This window comes from Cololabis saira, chromosome 3, assembly GCF_033807715.1.
Source record: "Cololabis saira isolate AMF1-May2022 chromosome 3, fColSai1.1, whole genome shotgun sequence".
Lineage (NCBI taxonomy): Eukaryota > Metazoa > Chordata > Actinopteri > Beloniformes > Belonidae > Cololabis > Cololabis saira.
Genome location: NC_084589.1, coordinates 940,522 through 965,948, shown reverse-complemented (window position 1 = coordinate 965,948; position 25,427 = coordinate 940,522). Strand labels below are relative to the sequence as shown.

General features: G+C 41.9%; 1 protein-coding gene across 1 annotated transcript; it reads right to left on the bottom strand.

The window, feature by feature from the left end:
* LOC133424393 (nucleotide-binding oligomerization domain-containing protein 1-like) lies at positions 1-22,142 on the bottom strand. Its single transcript, XM_061714963.1, has 12 exons — positions 21,907-22,142; positions 17,619-17,884; positions 17,360-17,534; positions 15,165-16,971; positions 10,409-10,492; positions 9,204-9,287; positions 9,021-9,104; positions 8,868-8,951; positions 6,943-7,026; positions 6,778-6,861; positions 2,476-2,559; positions 1-818 (listed from the first exon to the last, which is right to left on the bottom strand). The coding sequence occupies exons 2-12, from the start codon at positions 17,799-17,801 to the stop codon at positions 746-748; spliced, it is 2,826 nt and encodes a 941-aa protein (XP_061570947.1). The 5' UTR covers positions 17,802-17,884; positions 21,907-22,142; the 3' UTR covers positions 1-745.
* Between the last annotated feature and the right edge of the window lie 3,285 nt (positions 22,143-25,427).

Genomic DNA, 25,427 nt, shown 5'->3' with positions numbered 1-25,427 from the left:
TAACAATTATTTGTTTAATTATTTTGGATGGTTTAGGGCATAAATCCTCTTCAAGTCATGAGATATCCATGTGACAATAGCGTCTGTTAATAAAACCATACCATAATTAAGACAAAATAGAAATAAAACAATGAACTAAACAAGAATGACATATCTTATAAAATAGAATGAAATAAAACAAGTAGATGTGTCGAGTTGGGCCTCAATGTTCTGACGGGCCTCAGACGGCCACAAGCTGTAGCTATAATGTGTTTAAAACATATTAAAAGTCGGTCTTATGTCGAACAGAAGAAATGTCATTGTTCATCAGCGTTAAATAAAGGGAATGCAGGATTTGCAGAAGAATATCTCTTTCTAACTCATTTCCACATAGAAACAAAGGATGATTTTGAACAGTTGCTTCCAAGAACAGTGAAGTTCTTTGGTTTGCGTCAAGTACCAGAAGTGATTTACAAAAGTAAGGACATGTGTGCTTGGTAGATCATTTTTTTGTTGTGACAATGCTTCTTGGCAATAAACCTTATACAATAAACAATAATACTGTTTATTTCCCTTCAAAATAATAAATGGGTGTGTGTGTGTGTGTGTGTGTGTGTGTGTGTGTGTGTGTGTGTGTGTGTGTGTGTGTGTGTGTGTGTGTGTGTGTGTGTGTGTGTGTGTGTGTGTGTGTGTGTGTGTGTGTGTGTGTGTGTGTGTGTGTGTGTGTGTGTGTGTGTGTGTTCAGGGCAGCAGGATCCCGTCTCTTTCAGTGGAAGCGCAGACGTTTCTCCGTCAAAAAGCGCTTCTCTTCCTCTTCAGAGACCTGGTTTCCTTTCACGCTGTGGAAACATCATCACACGTTGAGAGACCAGTCTGAGACGACGGTTCCTGAACATCCGAACACGGCTGAATGCTAATATGATGCTGTATGTTAAGTTATGAATCTGAAACAAACCACTGACTTCAGGGGAGAATCCCTGTAATGCAGCACATGTTAGAAGATCTGAGCTACAACTTGAACACTGCTAAGAGAAAAGGGCAGGTATTTATCATCAATGAGCTATTATTACATGTGAACTCAGACTGGTTCATCTTAGATACATAGAATTGATAATATAATTGATATAATTGTCCATGTTTTTACATGATAAACTGTGTTGCTCATGATTCACCCGGTGTACACTTGTGTACATCCTACGGAAGAGTATTAAGGCCAGGCAGGAGAAAAATACAAATATTTTAGAGAAGATTTTTTTTCATTATGCACTTCGAGAAAAAAGTCAAAATGTCGAGATTAATGTTGAAGTACAATTTTGAGAAAAAAGTCGAAATGTTGAGAAAAAAGTAGAGAAAAAAGTTGAAGTACAATTTCGAGAATAAGTTACTGCGAATAGAAACATGGAGCCTGCTTTCTGCTGGGTGACACCATGTATAGACCATAACGTAGCTTAGAGGGTTTCCTGTAGGTGTGAAGATGAAATCACATTTATGACAGACATTTATGATGCTTTTCCACTGGTACTCAGCTTGACTCGACTCAACTCAGTTTGGTTCTTTTCCACTAGGGGTCTAACGTGCCGAGTAGATACTTTTCTGTATCTATTCTGCCGAGGTTCTAAGCTGCTGAGTGGGCTGTATCTGACATCATCACGGCCACCGATTGGTCGGGGGGTTGGAATCAGACGTCTGAGTCAGGAGGAGGAAATCAGAGAAAGAGACTCTGACGGATTCTGGTTCATTTTATTCAACCAGCAACAGCAGCAAAAGTCTGTTTGATGATCCAACTCTGAGGGTCAGATGTTCATAAACCTGGTGCTGAGGAGAGAATTAAAAAGGGATCTAGACGGAGATAAGGACGACCAGATCCACCAGGAACTCTGTCTCTTCATAGCTGCTCACGGCTCCAGCTGACTTTTCAGCAGCAGAGAGATGAACTAAAAAAATTTAAAAAAAGCGTTGCTGCTTGAAGCTTCTCTCACTCTCATTTTTTAACTTATCAAACACAAGCCACAGACCCAGCAGCACATCTATCATCTCCTCCAGGTTCTACATCTTTAGTGTTGTTGTCTTCCTTTAGATACACAATCAAATACGTCACAGCAGCTTCACTCCAACCTCCTACTTCTGATCCAGGTGCTGAATTGTTATGGAAAAGAAACCAGACCGAGTTGAGTCGAGCCGAGTAGGTTCTAGTGGAAAAGCGTTATACGTTTATCTGATGGGACAAACAAGTAACTGCGTACAGCACAGAAAACTTGTCCTGGATCCGTCAGGCCTGGCAGCTTTTCTCAGTCTCAGCTCACAAACTCCATTTGTTCTGAGACAGTAAATGTTCCATGTTTTCACTTGGAAAATGAAGAATTTCCGGTCATTTTGCAAATGATAGCAAAATACCAAAATATTTTGTTAAAAAATAACACATTCAAGAGCGTGCATCCCTCTGTGCAGACATATTCACGTGCAATGACTATTGAGTCATATTAAAGTGACCCTCACCATATCTCTTTGAGCTCTGCGTTGTTGGTTAGACCGTCTGCAAGGATTTGGATCCCGTCCACAGTTAACCGGTTACTGATCAACCTGCAGACAAACGGACACAGCAAGCCAAGTGTTGAAATCACCATCCCATTCCCATCGGCAACAGTGTGGTGCATGAACGAGTTCAATGAACACGTTCATTTCTGTGAGAATGTTGAACTGAACGCATCATATTTGCAAATAAAGAACTTGAACGTGAACTTGTTCATTCTGCAGATCATGAACTGGAACTTGAACTGTTCAGATTATGTGAGTTTCAGCTTCACTGTTTAGGTCCAATTATTACGGAATAATCCTTCTCATTTCACCAGCCGGCGGCACATTTAAAATACTCAACGAGACGACGACTTCACACTACATTACCCACAATGCAGTGCACACTAGCATAACAACGGGCACCATCTCAATGGCAACGGTGGCCCGAGCCCGGTGCATCTTTACATGACCAGTGGAGAGAGAGACGTTGCAGACGCAGCGTCAGCGAGACGTCAGATGATGATCCTTATCATTATCTGCAGGAATTTTACACAGTGGCCAAGGTTACATGATGTTTTTTAATTCGGAATTAATTATTTAATTATTCAGAATTAAATAATTCAGAAATAAACAATTTTCCTTCGAGTTTACATGGAAATAGTAATTCCGAATTGAGGTTTACATGGAAAACACGTTTGATGGTCTTTCTCCAATTCCTCTCCAGGTCTGGGGGTTGGGAAGGTTCTGATTGGATAGGGGGCGGACCGGAAGTTAAACTACCGGAAGAAAAACTAACTTAGCTGCTACAACTTTGAAAAGCTCACAATTTTGATGTTTCCTGTTTCCATCTGTTCTTTTAATGATTTCTATTTATTAAATAAATGGTCTCTGCTCTTGACCAGCGTTTACTGCTGCTGCATCTTGAAACTTTGTTTGGAAAACCAGCCCAGCGCGGAATATAAGCGTCATGGAGACAGACGGGCGAGGGAACGAGCAGAAAGAAAGACCGGAATTAATTTAAAGAGGAATGAGTTTATACATGATCATGGAATTATCCTATTCAGATTTAAAATCTGAATAAACCAGCCACTTAAGCCGGGAATACACTGTGCGATATTTTAAATCGTATGAGACTGCCCCATCTCAAACTGCACGACTAGATCGAGGAGTTCAAAAGTTCAGAGCCCACGATTTATGGTCTCACACTGTACGACCCGATGCTCTGATGCGACCCGTCTGCTCACACTATACGATCATAATCCTCCCGTCGGACCTCTGTGTACTGGAACTCGAGGCCGGTTTTGGGGCACGGGTAGGCTGTTCCAGCCCAAACGTGCGTCCTGCCCACCCGATCAAAGGTTATGGGATCCTTTATTTTTTTTATATATATAAAAAATCCCAAAATATCTGTACCGTTTCTGATTGGGTCGGCACTGCGCATCATTTTTAGAAACAACAATGAACGCATACCGCAAAAGTTGTGTCTCGGCGGAGGAACCCGGTGTCCCAGCAAAATGAGAAGAGAAAAAAGAGTTGTTCCGAACAGTACAGCACAATGATAAAAACGAAATCACATTATGGGCGATTTTTATTATTTCACTTTAGTTTATAATTCATCTTCATTGTGGCATCATATAACACTGTTTTAGTCATTTTTGTGCACTTTTTGGCTCATTATATTGTATTTTCCTACATATTTGGGAAGACGAGGTTGCGCCAACATTGTATGACGTCAGGTTTGTTTACATCAGGGGCCGCTGTTATTGGTCCAGCGCGATCACGTGACGCGTCCGAAGCGCTCCTCGACACAGGCGCCGCTGGAAATAGTCCCGCTATTAAAATAACGATCTTGAAAATACTTCCCAAAAATCCGAGTTCAAACTTTTATCCTATGCTTAACATTAATAGCTCTTTTTTTTAAAGTGAAAAGAATTTACACGCAGGAGGTGGGAACGAGATGAAACGAAAAGGTGGGTAACCTGACGGCCTACAGGAGACAGCGCACACACTGAAGGCTGATTTATGGGTCCGCGTTAAACCAACGCAGAGCCTAAGGCGCAGGGTACGCGGCGATGCGCACCTTACGTGGAAATGCGGTCTTTTTTTGCTATTAAAACATGATTTGTAATGTGAATTTGCAACACTTAAACTACAAATAATAGTTTTTGAGGTGACATCAGAGATTGCGCATGCTCTCTGTGAAAGGATGAGGTAAATTGGGTCGTAGCTGCTTCAACTGTGTGATGCCTTCACGAGGAGCGACCAGGATTTCAAACATGCTTGATTTTCTTGCGACCTCACGATTTGTGATCGGGAGCTCGTCGTGAGGTGTTAATCTCTCGTCGTTACCCCAAGTACACTGCACGAGGCACGACCAACGATTGGGTCAAAATCGGGCCCGATCAAAAAAAAGTCACATGACTGGAAAATCGGCTCAAAACGAGCCGATAATCGCACAGTGTCTGTCCGGCTTTACTTCGGAATTAAATTTAATTCGGAATGGCCATTTTCATTCGGAATTAGGTGTTTACATGGTAATTATTACTCATTTTAAATCGGATTTAATTTTAATTCTGAATTAAAGAGGAATTAAACTTCCCATGTAAACGCACACATCGTCTCCCAAAGAGTCCTTTCTGTGCAAATTCTGTCCACCTGTGCTGAGAAAACAAGTCAGAGCATCTGCCTCGTCAACTTCACATTAGAAACGTCATGTGGAGTTAAAGCATCCGTCCAGTGTGAGAAAATATCTGCAAGTCCTTGACAATCAAACAAAGTCAAGAAGACCAGGAAGACCCAACAGCCCCAAACGACCCCAGTCCCACTGCTGCACCTTCAGGGGGAGGATTTACCTGCAACAGGTAGAAACACTGATAATGGACTACATTGTTGGAGATTTACATCCTCTGAGTAAAGTTGAAAAGCCACTAGGACAATAATGATTGTATAGTGAACAGTTTTGGGTTAGGGGGGTGGTTTCATTCCAGGGCCGGATTTAGCGAGGCCCACTAAGGTGGGCAGACTGAAATGTAGGGTGGGCGACACGAAAACATTTGGGGAGGTCAAACCCCCAGAAATGCACAGAAAACTATGCTATCATCATATCAGTTCATCTATCTTCTCCTTCTTTGACCAACAGTATGTTAACCCAATTGCCCTTCCTGACACTACCCTCTGCATTTACCCGGGCCTCGGACCGGCACTAATAGGACACTGGCTTGTGCCCTGTTGAGGCTGCATTTATTTTATGTTTTTTGCTTTTTTTTTTTAAATCAATCAATCGTACCCTACGGCGTAGGCTCTGCGTGGATTTAAAAGGTCCCGCGGCAGGCTGGCGGCTCCAGAGCCTGCACAGCACCGCAGCCACCGCCACCCGCACCGCCTCTCTCCACCCTCGCCGGGATGGAGAGAGGCGTCTCGGAGGCTTTTCCTTATAGGCTGAAAGAAACAATGCATGTCGGCGAATCGGCGATGTCGCTCTCTTTCTTGATACCAGCAGAGTGGGCAGACGAGAGCACTGAGGCAGTGATTATACACTTTATTTTTTTTTAGACAAAAAAACACTGAAATGTATTTTCTCATGTTCTGTGTTTGAGCATGTAGAACTCCTGATTGGTGGACCTGTTGCTGGAGGCGTGGTTATGTGTAGGGGGTTTTCGAAGCGGCTCATTCTCCCTCAAGCCTGAATTATGGTTCTGCGTTAAATTGACGCAGAGCCTACGGGTACCCTACGGCGTAGGCTCTGCGTTGGTGTGACGCGGAACCATAAATCAGCCTTCAGTGTGTGCTCTGTGTGCTGTTCCGAACACTTCTGTGTTGTGCTCATTTTGCTGGGACTTCGGGTCGACTTTTGCGGTATGCGTTCATTGTTGTGTCTAAAAATGATGCGCAGTGCCCACCCAATCAGAAACGGTACAGATATTTTGTGATATTTTTCTATATATATAAAAAAATGTAATTATAAAAAACAAAGGATCACATACCCTTTGATTGGGTGGACAGGACGCACGTTTGGGTGGGCACAGCCCACCCCTGCCCCAAAACCGGCCTCGTTTCATTCGTACTTCTCACCTAAAAATATTGAAATGAACTGAATTTGAACTAGTTCAAAGTGAAAATGGTGAACTATGTGAACTGTTCATTTTTAAACTATGTGAACTGAACTTTGAACTAGTTCATAAGAAGTAGGAACTTGCACAACACTGTCGGCAGCATCCCAGTTCCAACCCCGGTGACGTGTGGTGAGTCAGAGTAGTGATCTGTGCTCGTGCGTGACTTCCTCACCAGAGGTGCCGGAGACCTGTGTTGGCTTGAATCAACCCGGCCAAGTGTGGAGCCGCGTCGTCGGCCAGCTCGTTCTGCACCAACCTGCAGGGTACAAGCAACGTGGTCACTGACACGCTGGAGCCCTGGACCAAAAGATACAGCTCAGTTCAAACACCTGCCTACCAGAATATCCTTAGGACTCGGTTCTCTGTCAGAGCTTTTGCCAGAAAAATCCCTCCTTTTGATGAAATGCCATTGGCTGACAGACTAAAGCACAAACAAGAGGAACAGTTAGAGACCGTGCATGTTCGCTAGGGCTGTCAAATGATTCATTTACTAGGGCTGTCAAATGATTCATTTACTAGGGCTGTCAAATGATTCATTTTTTTTAATCACGATTAAATCGCATGTTGTCCATAGTTAACTCGTGATTAATCGTATATTAATCACACATTTATTCACACATTTTTTGCTGTTCTAAATTACCTTAAGGTATTTTTTAAATGTTTTTAATACTGTTAACAACATGGGAGCATATTTATGCTTGCTTTATGCCAATGTTTCCTCAAAAAAAAAAGCTGAATGTAACATTCCTTCATAAATACAAACACAATGTAGTCCCAACTTTACACTTGTAAAGACTAACTTAAGATTCCTTGTTTTTTTAAGCAGCTCAATGTAAAACAATGAACCATAAGCATCACAAACATTGTACAAGAAGTGCATTGGTCAGTTAAATCCTCCCTGTAATTATGTTTAACTTCATATGGAGGAAAATGAAAGGCTAAAAAAAAAAGTGGGATCAAAACAGGGTGATACAAAAACTAAATGACAAACAAATGAAGTGCACATGTAACAGCAGGGAGTGTAACTCAACCTATACTGTAAAGTGCAGACTTGTCCAGGCGCCTTTTTTGCAAGCTGCTATCCAGCGTTGTCTGCTTTTGACCGGGGTGGGGGCTATTACTGCATCAGTCGTGTGTTTGGCCGCTAGTGGTCCATGGTAATTCATTTCAAATCGACAGTACATGCAAATAACTTTAGTCTTGAGAACTATTTGCATCTTTTTGAAAGTGAACTAGCCGTTCAAAAGTCCCTTTTCATTCTCCATCCTTCCTCGCTTTTCAAAAAAGTTCATGCAGTAATCCACCATACTTTTCCTTAAGCTACGGTGCCGTCGCCCGCCACAAATTAGATAATGCACGTTTTTTTTTTGTTTTTTTTAGTCTTAGGCTATTTCAGGGGTCGGCAACCCGCGTCTCTAGAGCCACATGCAGCTCTTTAGCGCTTCCCAATGGCTCCCTGGAGCTTTTTCAAAAATCTTTTACCTTTTTTTTCCTTTTTTCCTCTTATTTTTTTTTCTTTTTTTCTCTTTTTTTCTTCCTTTTTCCTTTCCTTTTTAATCTCGACATTTCGACTTTTTTCTTGAAGTGCATAATGAAAAAAAAAATCTTCCCCCAGTTATAACTAATATAGAAACATGCAGAATGTGTTGTCTTCATTTTAAGGCTTATACAAGACTTTAAATTTTTTGCGGCTCCAGACATATTCATTTTTTGTGTTTTTGGTCCAATATGGCTCTTTCAACATTTTGGGTTGCCGACCCCTGGACTATTTACACCCGGGTGCAGGTACTGATGCGTGGGCTATTTACACCCTGCTACCGATATCAATGTATGCTATTTGCACCCATGTATTATTCGAATTTTTTATTTAAAAAAAAAAAGATTTATAAAAAAAAAAAATCATCAGCTCAACAGTGATTGAGTGGTATTCACACCACTTTTGATAAACTTCATTTAATCTCTTCAAAATATCTTACAATGACATAAGAGCAAAAATTGTTCATACAAAAGTGTGAGAGCAGACGTTTGCCTGGCTCTACTGTTTGACATGGTTCCTATTTTAGAGTGGTGCACATGGGCATGGGCAACGCATTTGTTTTCATATCTCAACAGGGTCTGAATAGCTCAGCTAGTCACTCAGTTTTTTTTATCCTGCGCGTTAAAAAAATTGTCGGCGTTGAGAGGACGTTAACGCGTTAACTTTGACAGCCCTAATTTTCACCCATCCGTTGTTCCATCCGTCCCTTTGTTGGCCTCCCCTACCTGAGGTTGGTAAGACTTGGGTGGTTCCTCAAAGCTTCAGCAAAGGCTTGGGCTCCCTCATCCCCGATGCTGTTTCCCCACATCCTGGAACAGAAGAAGACATCCAGCTCTGTGTCGGGACCCCGCCTGTTCACCGCCGGCTCCTGTACTTACCCCACATCAAATATGGAGGTGCTCTTCTGAATGGCTCTGGCCAAATACCTCCCACCCACACTCGTGATCTTGTTCTTACCAATCCTAAAGGTGAAGTAATGATACGCTGAATATAAAGATTACAACTATAACACATTACTCGTAATTATTTTCATGTTATATTTGTACAAGTTGGGAACATACTTGACGATTGCCAGCTTGGGGCATTCCTCAATGATGCGGGCAACAAGCTTGGCTCCTGCATCTGTGATGCGATTGTTGTAAAGCCTGAAGATAGAAATAACATTTACAGCTGGATCAGTTTTTATTAGTCAGTCAAGTTTTTTTGTTTCTTTTTGTCTGCATTAATTATTATTATTATTAATGGTTAATACCATGTTGGTAAAAACTTAAGGCATATATATATATATATATATATATATATATATATATATATATATATATATATATGCATATGCATTTTTAGTATATAATAAATATCATATATATTTTAATATATCATATTTATTTTTTTTGTGAAGGGGTGGGGGATTAGTACGGAAGAGTATTAGGGCCATGCAGGTGAAAACATATTTGAGAGGGGAAGATTTTTTTTTATTGTGCACTTCGAGAAAAAAGTCGAAATGTCGAGAAAAAACTCGAAATGTCAAGATTAATGTTGAAATACAATTTCGAGAAACAACTCGAAATTTCGCCTTTTTTCTCAACATTTCAACTTTATTCACGAAATTTTGACTTTTTTCTCGACATTTCGACTTTTTCCTCAACATTCTGACTTTTTTTCTCCAAATCGTACTTCCACATTAATCTCGACATTTCGACTTTTTTCTCAACATTTTGACTTTTTTCTCAACATTTCGACTTTTTTCTCGAGATTGTACTTCAACATTAATCTCAACATTTCAACTTTTTTCTCGACATTTCGACTTTTTTCTCAACATTTCGACTTTTTTCTCAACATTTCGACTTTTTTCTCAAAATTGTACTTCAACATTAATCTCGACATTTCGACTTTTTTCTCGACATTTTGACTTTTTTCTCAACATTTCGACTTTTTTCTCGAAATTGTATTTCAACATTAATCTCGACATTTTGACTTTTTTCTTGACATTTTGACTTTTTTCTCAAAGTGCATAATAAAAAAAAAAATCTTTTTATTTTTATTTTTCTCCTGCCTGGCCCTAATAGGCTACTCTTCCGTATGAGTAGTCAGTCAAGTTTGACGGATGTCTAATGTTTCCAAACTGCTCTGATGGGGACCATCTGGCCGTAATAACTCATTTAAAGTAATAGCATGGTTGTTAAAATAAAACACATAATATCATTCGTATTAGTAAATATAAGTAATGTCTCACTGTAATCAACTAACATGAAAAATGTTCACTCACCCTAAGATCTCCACAATTTTGTGTTTACACAGCTCTTCTGCCAGAACCTCGATGCTGCTGTCTGACAGGTTGTTGACACACAATCTGGAAGCACAATGGAAAGACTGAGAATGAATCCAGATCCCTTTCAGCAGGGCTGTAAGGGACTGGGCTTCTCCAACATTTATGCACCGCTTGGTTTTCCATACAAGCATCAACAATCCTCACACGTGGGGCGGGGGCATAAAAATGATCTCGGTCAGGTTATAGCTCAAGAAACACTAGTTACACCAGGCTGCACCCAGGGCGCAGGCCAAGCAATACACACACACACACACACACACACACACACACACACACACACACACACACACACACACACACACACACACACACACACACACACACACACACACACAGAGAGGAAGTATTAGGGCCATGCAAGAGAAAAAATATTTGAGAGGGAAGATTTTTTTTATTGTGCACTTTGAGAAAATAGTCGAAATGTCGAGGAAAAAGTCGAAATGTCGATATTAACTTTTTTCTCGAAATTGTACTTCAACATTAATCTCAACATTTCTAATTTTTTCTCGTAGTGCATAATGAAAAAAAATCTTCCTCTTCTAAAATATTATTTTTATTTTTCTCCTGCCTGGCCCTAATACTCTTCCGTACACTAGTGATTAGGGGTGTAACGATACACTAATCTCACAATACGTTACGATACACCATATTGAGGTCACGATAACGATACAATATTATAGCAGTATTTTTTTAACAACCTTGAATGAGGAACATATGACTGGAATAAATGGTCTTTTATTTGAAAGACACAAAATACAAAACAATGCTGTACGTTTGCCTTATTGTTACAGTTTGTAATGCTTTATTAATATTTTGCCACAAACTGAATAGTTTCTCTCATGTATGATTTGACTTTTTTCTTTTCCAGAAATTTAACAACTAAAATTAAACAAATAAATAAAAGTAAATAAATACATACAATTTTACATCATAAAAAAGATTGATTCATGCTCACCTTATAAGTGTAAGCGGAGATTTATTTTTGTTAAGAAGGTTATTTTGGTAATTCAGGGTTCATTATTTTATAAATATATTCTTTATACCCCTCCTTGAACCGCCACCTTACTGTGGTGGAGGATTTGTGTGCCCGAGTGATCCTAGGAGCTATGTTGTCGGGGGCATTACGCCCCTGGTAGGGTCCCCCATGGCAAACAGGTCCTAGGTGACGGGGCAGACTAAGAGCGGTTCACAACCTTGTCATGAAGAAGAAGACATTGAGGACCGCTACGTCGCCCGTCGCTTGAGGTTGAGAGATACCGGCTAGAGATAGTCGGGCTCACCTCCACACATAGCTTGGGCTCTGGAACCCAGCTCCTTGAAGGGGGCTGGACCCTCCACTACTCTGGAGTTGCCCAGGGTGAGAGGCGGCGGGCTGGTGTGGGCTTGGCTATAGCCCCCAAGCTCTCCATGTGTTGGAGTTCACCCCGGTGAACGAGAGGGTCGCTTCCCTGCGCCTTCGGGTCGGGAAAAGGTCTCTCACTGTTGTTTGTGTCTACGGGCCGAACAGCAGTGCAGAGTACCCGACCTTCTTGGGGTCCCTGGGAGGGGTGCTGGATAGCGCTCCAACTGGGGACTCCATTGTTCTACTGGGGGACTTCAACGCTCATGTGGGCAATGACAGTGATACCTGGAGAGGCGTGATTGGGAGGAACGGCCTCCCCAATCTGAACCCGAGCGGTGTTTTGTTGTTGGACTTCTGTGCTAGTCACAGTTTGTCCATAACGAACACCATGTTCAGGCATAAGGGTGTCCATCAGTGCACGTGGCACCAGGACACCCTAGGCCGGAGGTCAATGATCGACTTTGTTGTTGTTTCATCTGACCTTCGGCCGCATGTCTTGGACACTCGGGTGAAGAGAGGGGCTGAGCTGTCAACTGATCACCACCTGGTGGTGAGTTGGATGCGCTGGCGGAGGAGGAGATTGGACCCACCGGGCAGACCCAAACGGATTGTGAGGGTCTGTTGGGAACGTCTGGCTTAGCCCTCTGTCAGGGACATCTTCAACTCTCACCTCCGAGAGAACTTCTCTCGAGGAAATTCTGGAGGACCGTTCGGCGCCTCAGAAGGGGGAAGCAGTACTCTGCCTGCACCGTTTATGGTGTGGGTGGGGAGCTGTTGACCTCGACTGGGGACATCGTCGGACAGTGGAAGGAATACTTCGAGGATCTCCTCAACCCGACTGACATGCCTTCCACTGAGGAAGCAGAGATGGGGAGTGCTCATCCATCACCCAAGTCGAGGTCACCGAGGTGGTTCATAAGCTCCTCAGTGGCAGGGCACCGGGGTTGGATGAGATTCGCCCTGAGTACCTCAAGTCTCTGGATGCCGTAGGGCTGTCTTGGTTGACACGCCTCTGCGACATCGCATGGAGGAAGGGGACAGTACCGCTGGAGTGGCAAACCGGGGTGCTGGTCCCTCTGTTTAAAAAGGGGGACCGGAGAGTGTGTTCCAACTATAAGGGGATCACACTTCTCAGCCTCCCCGGGAAAGTCTACTCCAGGGTACTGGAGAGGAGAATACGGCCGATAGTTGAACCTCGGATTCAGGAGGAACAATGCAGTTTTCGTCCCGGTCGCGGAACACTGGACCAACTCGACTCCCTCCGCAGGGTGCTCGAGGGTTCATGGGAATTTGCCCAACCAGTCTACATGTGTTTTGTGGATCTGGAGAAGGCATTTGACCGTGTCCCTCGTGCCATTCTGTGGGGGGTGCTCTGTGAGTATGGAGTCCGGGGCCCTCTACTAAGGGCTGTCCGGTCTCTGTATGATCGGAGCAGGAGTTTGGTTCGCATTGCCGGCAGTAAGTCAGACTTGTTCCCGGTGCATGTTGGACTCTGGCAGGGCTGCCCTTTGTCACCGGTCCTGTTCATAATTTTTATGGACAGGATTTCTAGGCGCAGCCAGGGGCTGGAGGGGATCCGGTTTGGGGACCACGGGATTTCGTCTCTGCTTTTTGTTGGTCCTGTTGGCTTCATTGGACCGGGACCTTCAGCATGTGCTGGGGCGGTTTGCGGCCGAGTGCGACGCGGCAGGGATGAGAATCAGCACCTCCAAGACCGAGGCCATGGTTCTCCATCTGGAAAGGGTGGCATGCCTTCTCCGGGTGGGTGGAAAAGTCCTGCCTCAGGTGGAGGAGTTCAAGTATCTCGGGATCTTGTTCACAAGTGAGGGAACGATGGAGCGGGACATTGACAGACGGATCGGTGCAGCGTCCGCAGTTGTGCGGTCGATGTACCGGACCGTCGTGGTGAAGAAGGAGCTGAGTCGAAAGGCGAAGCTCTCGATTTACCAGTCAATCTACGCACCTACCTTCACCTATGGTCATGAACTTTGGGTAGTGACCGAAAGGACAAGATTGCGGATACAAGCGGCCGAGATGAGTTTCCTCCGCAGGGTGGCTGGACGCTCCCTTAGAGATGAGTTTCCTCCGCAGGGTGGCTGGACGCTCCCTTAGAGATAGGGTGAGGAGTTCGGTCACCCGGGAGGAGCTCGGAGTCGAGCCGCTACTCCTTCACATTGAGAGGTGTTAGCTGAGGTGGCTTGGGCATCTGTATCGGATGCCTCCTGGACGCCTCCCTAGGGAGGTGTTCCAGGCATGTCCCACCGGGAGGAGACCCCGGGGAAGACCCAGGACACGCTGGAGAGACTATGTCTCTCGGCTGGCCTGGGAACGCCTCGGACTCCCCTCGGAGGAGCTGGAGGAAGTGTCTGGGGTGAGGGAAGTCTGGGCATCTCTGCTGAGGCTGCTGCCCCCGCGACCCGGGAACGGATAAGCGGCGGACGATGGATGGATGGATGGATGGATGGATGGATGGATGGATGGATGGATGGATGGATGGATGGATGGATGGATGGATGGATGGATGGATGGATGGATGGATGGATGGATGGATGGATAGATATTCTTTATATTCCGATGTAAATCAGGGACTATAATTACACTAGTCAGTTTATCTGTAGTGATTAGTATGTTTTAGATTGGGCGGAGTGATACGCCACAGTACGGCACTAGGTGCGGTGTTGATGTTCTAAAATCCTACACCGTTGAGGGACATTAAAGTACACTGGAACTCAGCAAAAGTTCTCCCCGTGTTTATCCTACTCACGACCCGAAAAAGGTTTAATTTAATAAGGTAAGGCTTAACTCTACACCAGCCTTACATCAGTAAAAGTTCAGAGCTCAAAACCCTGCAAGAGTCCCGTGATCGGGACCGCAAAACAGTACTAGTTTCTTCTGAGCGGAGGAAGATTTTGGTCCGCGGGTCAAGGCGCGGTCGGATGCGCGCTTCTGGTCAACATGATAGATTAATATTAATAACTCAATATCGCGATACAGTTTGTCACCTCCATGACACGTTTCGTGACGTTTTTGTATCGCGAAATTTCGTGGCACGATACATTGTTACACCCCTACTAGTGATGCACCGAAATGAACATTTGTGGCCAAAACCGAAACCGAAAATACAGTAATAATAAACACTTGGCAGCAGATGTCACCCCTCACCCCCCCTCACACACATAAAAAAAAAATAATAATGTATATATGTATATATATATAAATATAATATATTAATAAAATGAACACCAAAAGTGTTTTTTTTTTGCTATTTTCGGCCGAACAATGTTGGTTACCGAACATTCGATGCATCACTTGCACACACAAACACTTGTAATGTAAAATCACTTTTCTTACCTCACAACCGTCATCTTGCAAAAGGACGGCTGAAGCTGCTTGACCCCGTAGTCACTAATGTTGTTGTTGTCCATGTCCAGACGCAGGAGTTTCTGACGATGCTGCAGGACAAAGTTCAGAGCGGTGCAGTCCCCCGAGTACACGTTACAGTAGCCCAGCTTGATGAAGTGCACTGAGATGCCTTTTGCCGTCATCTTAGCGATGTCCTTGCTCCCTGTCTCAAAGATGCACCTGATCATCCAGAGGAAGTTGGGCAACACGTGAATCTTTTTGCCGTCCTCGCCGTTGTAGTGGGGTAAGCCCTGCAGGTGGAACTTGACACTAGTGGACAGGTACGACTTCAACAAAACCTGTTTCTTCTTTAATATGGAAGGGGAGAGCAGATGTCCCATCAGACCCATCTGAGTCTTTGCCAGCAGTCCACACAAGAACATGTTGGTGAACTGAAGGTGTTCATTAGTTGCAAATGGCTTCTTTTCACCAGGCTTTTCAGAGCGCTTTGTACAAAAAACTAAACACGACGGGTCTCTCCGCCTGCTGCACTCCGTGAAGAACTTGAGGATGGCGCTGGCATTGGCCCGCTCATCCAGCACAAGAGCAAACGCAGCCAAGAAAGACTGGAGGGTGATGTGGAGGAACTCAAAGGTAGCAGGGCTTCCTCCGGCGTCGTGGTCACTGAGAGGTCGAAGGAATCCCAGGGCCAAGTCGTCCTCTGTCAGACCACACTCATCCACCTCTTCTTGGCTGAAGAAGAAGTTCCCTCTCTCCAGACCCCCGAGTGCCAGCTTTGCAAATGCAGCGAGAGATCTGAGCCCTGCTTTGAATGTGTCGGCAGCCGAGCGAACGCTCTTCTTCAGCAACGATGGACCGCGCGTTGCCGAACGGCTGAGGAACACTTCGGACAGCAGGAGGAAGATGTCCGTTAGCGTGATGGAGGTTTCGGGCAGATTGAAACTATCGTGCATGGTGTGAAGGTGCTTGAAGCTCTTGAAGACGATCCAGCAGAAGAGCGGGGTGGAGCAGAGGCCGCAGAGGTGCGGGCTGGCGTCCAGCTGGACCGACACCAGCTCTCTGTGCTCCTGCTCCTTGAAGTGCAGGTCAATGTACGTCTTCATCTGATCCGGGGAGAACCCGCGCAGAGCCACCTTCTTCCTGATCACCCTGTGTTGGATTTCAATCCCTGTTCGGGCCGTCAGCACTTTCTTGGAGCCTTTGAGTAGTTTCCCGCAGAGTAAGCTGATGAGCAGCTGAAGGGGGCTGGCCTTGTCCTCCGGGGAGACCACTTCTGGAACATCTACGAGGTCCACGTCCTCCTGGATCTCGTCATAGCCGTCAAAGGTGAAGATTACCTTCTCAGGGAAGCGCAGGATGTAGTCAAAGACTTCGTTATCCGGATCGTGATCCGGATGGCAGTTGTATTTGAATAAAAGGTCTCTGAGGGAGATCTGCTCCGCCTCCTTGAAAATGCTGAACATCCTGCAGCGAAACTTGAAGAAGAAGATGGCGTCCGTCTGCAGCTCCTTCTTGGACCAGAGATTCTGGAGCTTCTGCAAGAGGATGGATTTTCCTACACCGGCATCCCCCATCACGTAAATGATTTCTCCTTGAGGGTTGAACAAAGCATTGTCTCCTAGGAGCTGCTCTACACTCTCCAAGAGGCCCAGACATTCATTGCTGTCGTTGAAGAGCTCCATGACCGTGTCGGTGTAGAGGTCTTCCAGACGGGTCTCGTCTCGCTGTCCGTAGGACATGATGAAGCTGGTGTCTCTGCTCATTTCATGCCGTTGCTTCTGGCAGTATCTGCTGACTTAAGACAGGACAGTGTCAAACTAAATTATTGACCCATTTCATTGCTCAGGTACACAACAGGCTGATTAATTGATGAATATTTGGACACTTGAACAAAGATCTTGGGTGGGATGATTATCTAAAGTAACTACAACTATACCACCCGTTCAACAATTCTGCAGCCCAACATTGGAAACAGTTGGGCCACTTTAGCAAAAGAAAGAGGCACAAGATATATTCTGCAGGTGATTGAAGGCTTGAAGCTGGGCGTACTGCACATACAACACAGTATGCAGTTATTAGTATTTATACTAAGGTTTGTGTGAATACTCGATTCTGATTGGCTGGCAAAACAAGTTAGGTCAAATTGACCAGGTCAAATGCACAATTGTGTGCATACTACTTACTGGGGTCTGTGTTCACCACTGTCACATCTCTCATTTCATCGCCCGGGCTGTAGTTGATTTCTTTCAGCCATGGCTGGAGATCTATATATGCATCACACACTTTATATATGATGAAAATTAAGTATTCACAGGCTTCCTCCCCTTTGCACTGGACCAACTCCAAAATTTTGCGCACCTGGAAAACAATGACGGATGATCACTGATATGAAAGTCAACATAAACCACGTACACAACAAATGGCCAGGCAAGGCTCTTCAACCTGGTCTGCTTTGGTGGCCGTTCGCTGGACGATCTCCTCATCCTCCTCGCAGAAGTATCCGGAGGCGCGCAGGTTGTCCAGGATGCACTGGACGCTGCGCAGGCGGCCGACCAGCAGCTCCCTGTGGGCGGTGAGCAGGAGGAGGCGCGGCATCGCCATGGCAACGGCACCACACTCAGCCATGGCAACGGCCCCACGCTCACATCTGGGCTAAGGATCACGAGTCAAGAGCGTGGAAGATCCTCGTGTTCGTTTGTCTGGTGCACCTTAAGAAAACCAGGGAACACAATCAAAGTTAAGATTAAAAATCGGAATAAACCAGCCACTTACTTCGGAATTAAGTTTAATTCGAAATGGCCATTTTCATTGGGAATTAGGTGTTTACATGGTAATTTTTACTCATTTTAAATCAGATTTAATTTTAATTCTGAATTAAAGAGGAATTAAACCTCCCATGTAAACGCACTGACTGTGGTCATCAATCTAGTCATATTTATACCAAAAAGGGAGGTGTTTTGTACGTTATAGGGGCCGATGTTGAACCTTATCTGGGAGGCCAACGGCAGTGAAAGAAACTCAAACATATCACACTTTCAGCCATATATTTTCCGCTGTCTATCTCTAATCCGACATGCCAACCCAGCAGAGATCTATGACAACCAAAACCCAGAGAAAAACAGGAGGGTATCCATCAATCTTAAACATCCGTCCCTCTTCACCGTCCTCACCTAAAGAAGAACTCAGCTAATCAGTCTGGTCATGAAAACAGGAGGTGGTCTTGATGAACAGTTCTGGGCACATTTATGTCCAAACAGCTTGTCAACTACTATCAATGCGCGGTAGAGACTGATTAACTATAATATTCTACATCAATTATACCTTACCCCAGAAAAATGACACTCATTCAGAGGGGGTTATATTATGTATATACTGTTGGTATATGTTTGTATTCATTGCAAAACTGAAATTAAAATAGTCCAAAAAAAAAAACAGAGGTGGTTCTGCGCTGAGAGCAACCATCAGAGTACAATCTTATAGAAAAAGCTCTCATACTTTTAACAATTTTGTAAAATCCTAACAAGTATTTGACATGAAGCCTGTCACACTACTTGAAATGTCCTCTAAACCTGCTGTTTTTGGTGTGTTTAAGTTTGAACAGAAGAAGTGATGACCGCAGGGTTGCAACTTTTCAGAAATAGAAATAAGGGACGCCCCGATTTCAGCAGCGCAGGCGCCAAAAAAAAAGGGACGTCCCCAAAACTTCTAAACTGCATAGAAATGTATTTATTTTATATGAAAAAACAAAATGCTTTGATTTAAAGTTTAAAGTGCTTTAATAGCATTGAACTTGCATGACTGTACATACAGACAACCAGACTAGTAACTGAAATATTCTTCTATGCTATTATATTATATTATATTATATTATGCTATATGTATGTCCACATCAGCCAAGATGTAGAATATAGATACAGGCGAAGGTCGGAAAATTAGAATATGGTGTAAAAGTTAATTTATTTCAATAATTCAACTTAAAAGGCTAAACTAATACATTACATAGTCTCATTACATGAAAAGCAAGATATGTTAAACCTTTATTTGTTATAATTTTGATGATTGAATTGCTTATTGATTTCATAAAATATTCTAATTTTTTGAAATTTTTTATTTGGGGTTTTCATAAACTGTGACTCATAATCATCAAAATTATAACAAAAAAAGGCTCGAAATATCTCACTTTTAATGTAGTGGAAAATCATATATGTGTTTTCCCTTTAGTTGAATTTACTACGAATGAAGATTTGTAATATATTCAAATGTTCTGACCTTCACCTGTATATCATGACATCAATAAATAAGAGCATAATATAGTCCGTATTGGTTCAATACGGAACGTAACTTTTAATTCCCCCTTTTTTTTAAACAAAACTTTATTGAAAATATACAAACTCTCAAAGAGGTTAATGGACAAATATCAATTTAAATGCAATATGAAAAAAAGGGGAAAAAAATGGGGATTCTTGTAAGGAATACAAACAACAAAACAAAAAACAAGGCGCTCTAAGAATTAAAAGGTGCATATGAATAACAAAATAAATTAAGCATTTAAATTCACATAAAGGAGCATAGAAAAGGAGAGGAATTATTCAATTAGAATAACAAATAACAAGCAATGTCTAGACTTATTTTACTTGCATTTTTGTTTTCTACTCTTTTGAGACACGTGAAAAAAATCTTTAAATCGTTAATAAAACTCCGGAAGGAGGGTTTACAATTTCTCCATTTGGCACAATGAATATGGTACTTCCTCATTAACAAAATGATATTAATAATATCAGAAACAAAAGGTGGAACATTATTAATTTTAAGAAATATCCAATTGTGTATGTCTGTCCAGAAACAATGAGACAAAGGACATTGATAAAACAAATGATCCAGTGTTTCTTCATCCTTTTTGCAGAAGGAACATTGATCTACCTCAAATTGAAATCTTTTTTTAAGAAATTCCGCCACATGTACTTCTTTAACTTTAGGCAAAATAGGCCACTTAATAAATTTGGAATGCGCTTTGTTTAATGTGTTTATATTTACCATGCAAGAATCCTGTCGAATTATCCTTCTGTAAAAATCATGGAACAATCTGGATTTAAAAACACTACAAATAAACTTGTTACCACACTTTTTATCAGTCAGAGTACATCCTTCCATTAATAGATTTGGTAATACATTTAAAGCTGTATTATACACCAAAAAGTTCTGAGTTAGGTGAATTAATGGTAGAGGAATAACGCTACACATTTTGTTGAATTCTCTATGAGATTTGAAATTATTTTTGGGGGGAAATCTGTATAACTTAAAAGAATCCCTTTACTATCCATTAAGTCAGTTACATATAGAATGCCTTTATCAAACCAATTACTTTTAAATACTGATTTTCTATTAATTGTAATTACTCTATTGTTCCATAAAGTTGACTCATGAGGAGAGAAGTTGTGGGAAAATACCATATTCCAAAAACTAAGTATTTGTTTGTGAAAATTAGACAACTCAATGGGTATCCTGTTCACATCAAAATCACATTTCAAAACAAAATCTAGACATCCTACAGTATCTTCTTAAACAAAGATCTTGGGATGTGAAACCACATGGAGTTTGGGAAACATTTAATTCCCAATTACGTAAAGATTCCGTATTTACTGGGTAAGTACCATATTCATTGTGCCAAATAGAGAAATTGTAAACCCTCACTTCCGGGGTTTTATTAACGATTTGAAGATTTTTTCCACATATCTCAAAAGAGTAGAAAAAAAAAATGCAAGTAAAATAAGTCTAGACATTGGTCGTTATTTGTTATTCTAATTTAATAATTCCTCTCCTTTTCTATGCTCCATTATGTGAATTTAAATGCTTAATTTATTTTGTTATTCATATGCACCTTTTAATTCTTAGAGCGCCTTGTTTTTTGTTTTTTGTATTCCTTACAAGGAGAGGTATATACTAACGAAGTAGATGTACTTCGTTACACTACTTTAAGTTGAAGTTTTACGTTTTTTTGAGGATTTGTACTTTACTTGCGTTTTTTTTTTTAAATCAGGACTTTTACTTTTACTTCACTACATTTAAAAGTTAAAAAATATACTTTTACTTTGTTACTTTGACATTTGCCACCTCGTTACTCGTTACAAATTAAAATAATCAAAGAATTATATTTTGCAAGCAAGACAGTTTATTTTTGGTGTTGTGTTCTATACCACATTTCATTCACCTGAAAGTAAAATAAAAAAAACAAGGGAAGGATCATTTTTGGTTGTGTTGCTTCTTTTAATGCGTACTATAAAATACTAGTACATTTACTTTTGATACTTGAGTATATTTTTTCACAAGATACTTTTGATACTTAAGTACATTTAATGTGAGCTACTTTAAGACTTTAACTCAAGTAATTTTCTTGTGGGTGACTTTAACTTTTACCAGTCTTTTTTCACCTTTTATAGGTGTATTTTCAACTTTATACACCTCTGCTTACAAGAATTCCCCATCTTTTATTTTTATTTTCCTTTCTTTTCATATTGCATTTAAATTGATATTTGTCCATTATCCTCTTTGAGAGGTTGTGTATTTTCAATAAAGTTTTGTTTAAAAAAAAAACTAAAAAAAAGTCAGATCATAGTATTGATTTGGTTAAAAAATAAATAAATAAAATAAAATAAAGATTCCGTATTTCTAGGGACGGTGGCGACCCTAGATGACCGCCACCGTGCCGCCTTCATGGACGCCGGGAACTTACAGTTTCTCCAGGTGTAGCCCAGTGGGGTAGTTTAAGTCCAGGTGTACTTTGGGTGGGGTAGTTTGACGGATTTACAAACAACTTCTACCGTTATGCGGCGTCCACGACCGAATCCTGCCAACGGCTCGATTTAAAATAAATCCTCGCGTAAAGTAGATAGAGAAGTAAATACCGCAGGCACAAGTGCCCACTTCACTAGTGTCTGTAAAGCAGATCTGCAAGTCACGTGAAGTTGAGTTTGGTGAAACTTTCAGCTGAAGGAAGTGAAACTGAAGCCTGATTTATGGTTCCGCGTTAAATCGACGGCGTAGTCTACGGCGTACCGTGCGGTTCGCCGCGTAACCTACGCCGTAGGCTCTGCGTTGGTGTAACGCGGAACCATAAATCAGACTTAAGCGATAACTGCTACGTCATCGGTCTGTGGTGGTGCCTTCAAAGACGAGGACACTTGTGGTAATAAGCCACATTAGACATTTTCGGTTTCTCTTGAATAGTTATATAAATTAAATAAAAATAAAAAATTAAATAAGCAAGCATTTGGCCTATACAATATTTGTCACTCTTACACAAATTGGAAAACGTACATCCAAAATTATTTATTTATTTATTTATTTATTAACCTTGTTTTTAATGAACACCAGACGAAATCATAAATATATGATTCCCAGGCAAGCCATGTTGAAGCCTTTTGTGATCTTTCTACTGAAATGTAAAATATGCCTCTATTTGATCATGGAAATGGGCCTTATTATTATTATTATTATTATTATTATTATTATTATTATTATTATTATTATTATTATTATTATTATTATTATTATTATTATGTTCGTTGATTTCTTCAGTGCCTTCAATAGAGGGAATGTGCATGACGTCACAGATGCGACTTCACAGCGGGTTTCGCCCACTGAGTGTCAGAAAGACTGACTACGTTTACATGCAGTCAAAATTTGGGTTACTGCTTATATTCCGGTTACCGAAATAATCTGTTTCCATGCGTGAGCAAACAGGGTTATCCCTGTTTACATGGTAATTAATCATTTGGGATATCTGGATCAAACCAGCGACGCACAGAGAACGTCATGACACAATTCCCGTCATTTCCTCTTCTTCTTCCTGTATCCAAATTCAAAACAAATGCTGCTTCACACAACTTTTCTCTCACCTTCTTGTAAATCTGGCTATCCCGGTACTTTCTACCGTCTACAAATGCAGAAATGTTCATATCCTTCATTACAGTTATGAAGTGATTAGTCTCCTCCTGGTCTTGTGTTTCTCCGTGTTTATAAGAACTTCCTGGACTCAAAAGACCAGGATTCCTTGTGAACAGAGCATGTGCAGAAAACAAATTCATGTTCCGTTTGATGGGGATATTCCGTTAGGCGTTTACATGACCAAATATTCGGGTTAGAAAAGGAGTAACTCAGGGCTCATATTCAGGTTTTTAAAAACCGAAATATGAGCAAATTCCGGTTATTCAAAAGGGTTATTGGTGTCTACATGGCCGTGCAAATTTGGGTTATTGCCAATATTCGGGTTTTAAAATGGTTATTGATGCATGGAAACACAGTCACTGAGTGTCAGAAAGACTGAGTGTCAGAAAGACTGAGTGACAGAAAGACTGAGTGTCAGAAAGACTGAGTGTCAGAAAGACTTGAGTGTCAGTAAGACTGAGTGTCAGAAAGACTGAGTGTCAGTAAGACTGAGTGTCAGAAAGACTGAGTGTCAGTAAGACTGAGTGTCAGAAAGACTGAGTGTCAGAAAGACTGAGTGTCAGAAAGACTGAGTGTCAGCGTAAACTTTCAGTTTGAGCAACTGGAAAACATCTAAAATGAGAATGCTGTTGTGCGATCGACTGTACTCATAGATTTAGCAAGAAATCAGAGTTATCGTTTTACAGACTGCTGAAAAATAAGCTTAAGAGAGACAAATGGATCGCTGCAATTCACAGAAACAACTGGATTCCAGACACCGAAACGTGGATTTGCGGTTCCCATTTTGTATCAGATAATGTTGGATTTTTGGGTAGATAACGTTAAATGGTCCAATCATAAAGTTCGGTGTCCTCATCACTTAAATTTCTACAACAAATCCTGCCTTGAAGTCGGACCAAGCGTCAAGACTTTTGTAAGCCTTCAAGCTTTGCTTCGTGTATTCCCCGGCGTAGAAATTAAGTACATATAAATATCATGAAACTGGATCCGTGGCCAAATATTAATGTCCATGGACCACTGGTTCTTGGTAACTGTACCAAATATTAATGTCCATGGACCACTGGTTCTTGGTAACTGTACCAAATATTAATGTCCATGGACCACTGGTTCTTGGGGTAACTGTACCAAATATTAATGTCCATGGACCACTGGTTCTTGGTAACTGTACCAAATATTAATGTCCATGGACCACTGGTTCTTGGGGTAACTGTACCAAATATTAATGTCCATGGACCACTGGTTCTTGGTAACTGTACCAAATATTAATGTCCATGGACCACTGGTTCAATTCAATTCAATTCAATTTTATTTATATAGCGTCTAATACAACAGAGTTGTCTCTAGACGCTTTACAGAGACCCATACCCAGAACATGACCCCCGAGCAGTTATTACATAAACAATGGCAGGTAAAAACTCCCCTAGTGGGAGAAAAACCTTAAGCCAAACAGTGGCAAGGAAAAACTCCCCTTTAGGAGGGAAGAACTTGGTTCTTGGTAACTGTACCAAATATTAATGTCCATGGACCACTGGTTCTTGGGGTAACTGTACGGGTCACTGTCAAGTCCAACTGTCTTTAATTTAAGCCCATAATCAGCTGTTATCCCGTCTCCTCCACTAGTTGCAGCCATTTTTGACACTCAGTGCGAGTAAGGGGGCGTGGTCCTGTGGAAATGTGACGTCAATGCATTCCCTCTATACCACTAAGACATCTTTACTAAGTGAGAAGCTGTTGTAGGTGGGTGTCAGGATTCCCATTGCCTGGATCACTGTTGCTTTGGAAAGCATTTGATTGTTGGTGAGACCCCCCAGGGGACTGTCCTGGGTCCGTCTCTCTTCACCCTCCACTCCCTCCCTCTGATGTCCAGTCGTGCCACTTGCAGAAGTTCTCTGATGAGACTGTGGTGGTGGGGTGTTGTAAGGACTTCCCAGGTCCCCTCAGGTCAGAGGGAGATGCAGTCTGGGTCTTGTCTATTCGTAAGACACGCTGCACTTCAGATAGATGCACTGAATGTCAATGATTGTATTATACAAGGTGTTTATTATAGTTTTCAGCAGGGCTCGGGATCGATTCAAATGTCAAAAATCAATTTGATTCCAATTCTTAAGATTCAGAATCAATTATCAAGATTTGATTTGGATATTGATTTGGGTTAGTGTTATTAAAACTGTTTTTTCAGCTGTTGCATGAATTATATGACTGTAGTTATGCAACATATTAATACTAGTATTATATTGAGATTCAACAGCAAGTATTGCAGCTAATGATGCTGTAAGGACCAATCAGCTCCCAGAATGCTGATAGAAC

Coding starts and splice junctions, on each gene's coding strand:
- LOC133424393 (XM_061714963.1), bottom strand. CDS start 17,801: ATGGCTGAGTGTGGTGCCGTTGCCATGGCGATGCCGCGCCTCCTCCTG. Junction 17,535..17,618: donor CGGCCACCAAAGCAGACCAG/GTTGAAGAGCCT, acceptor ATTGTTTTCCAG/GTGCGCAAAATTTTGGAGTT. Junction 16,972..17,359: donor AGTGGTGAACACAGACCCCA/GTAAGTAGTATG, acceptor TCCTGTCTTAAG/TCAGCAGATACTGCCAGAAG.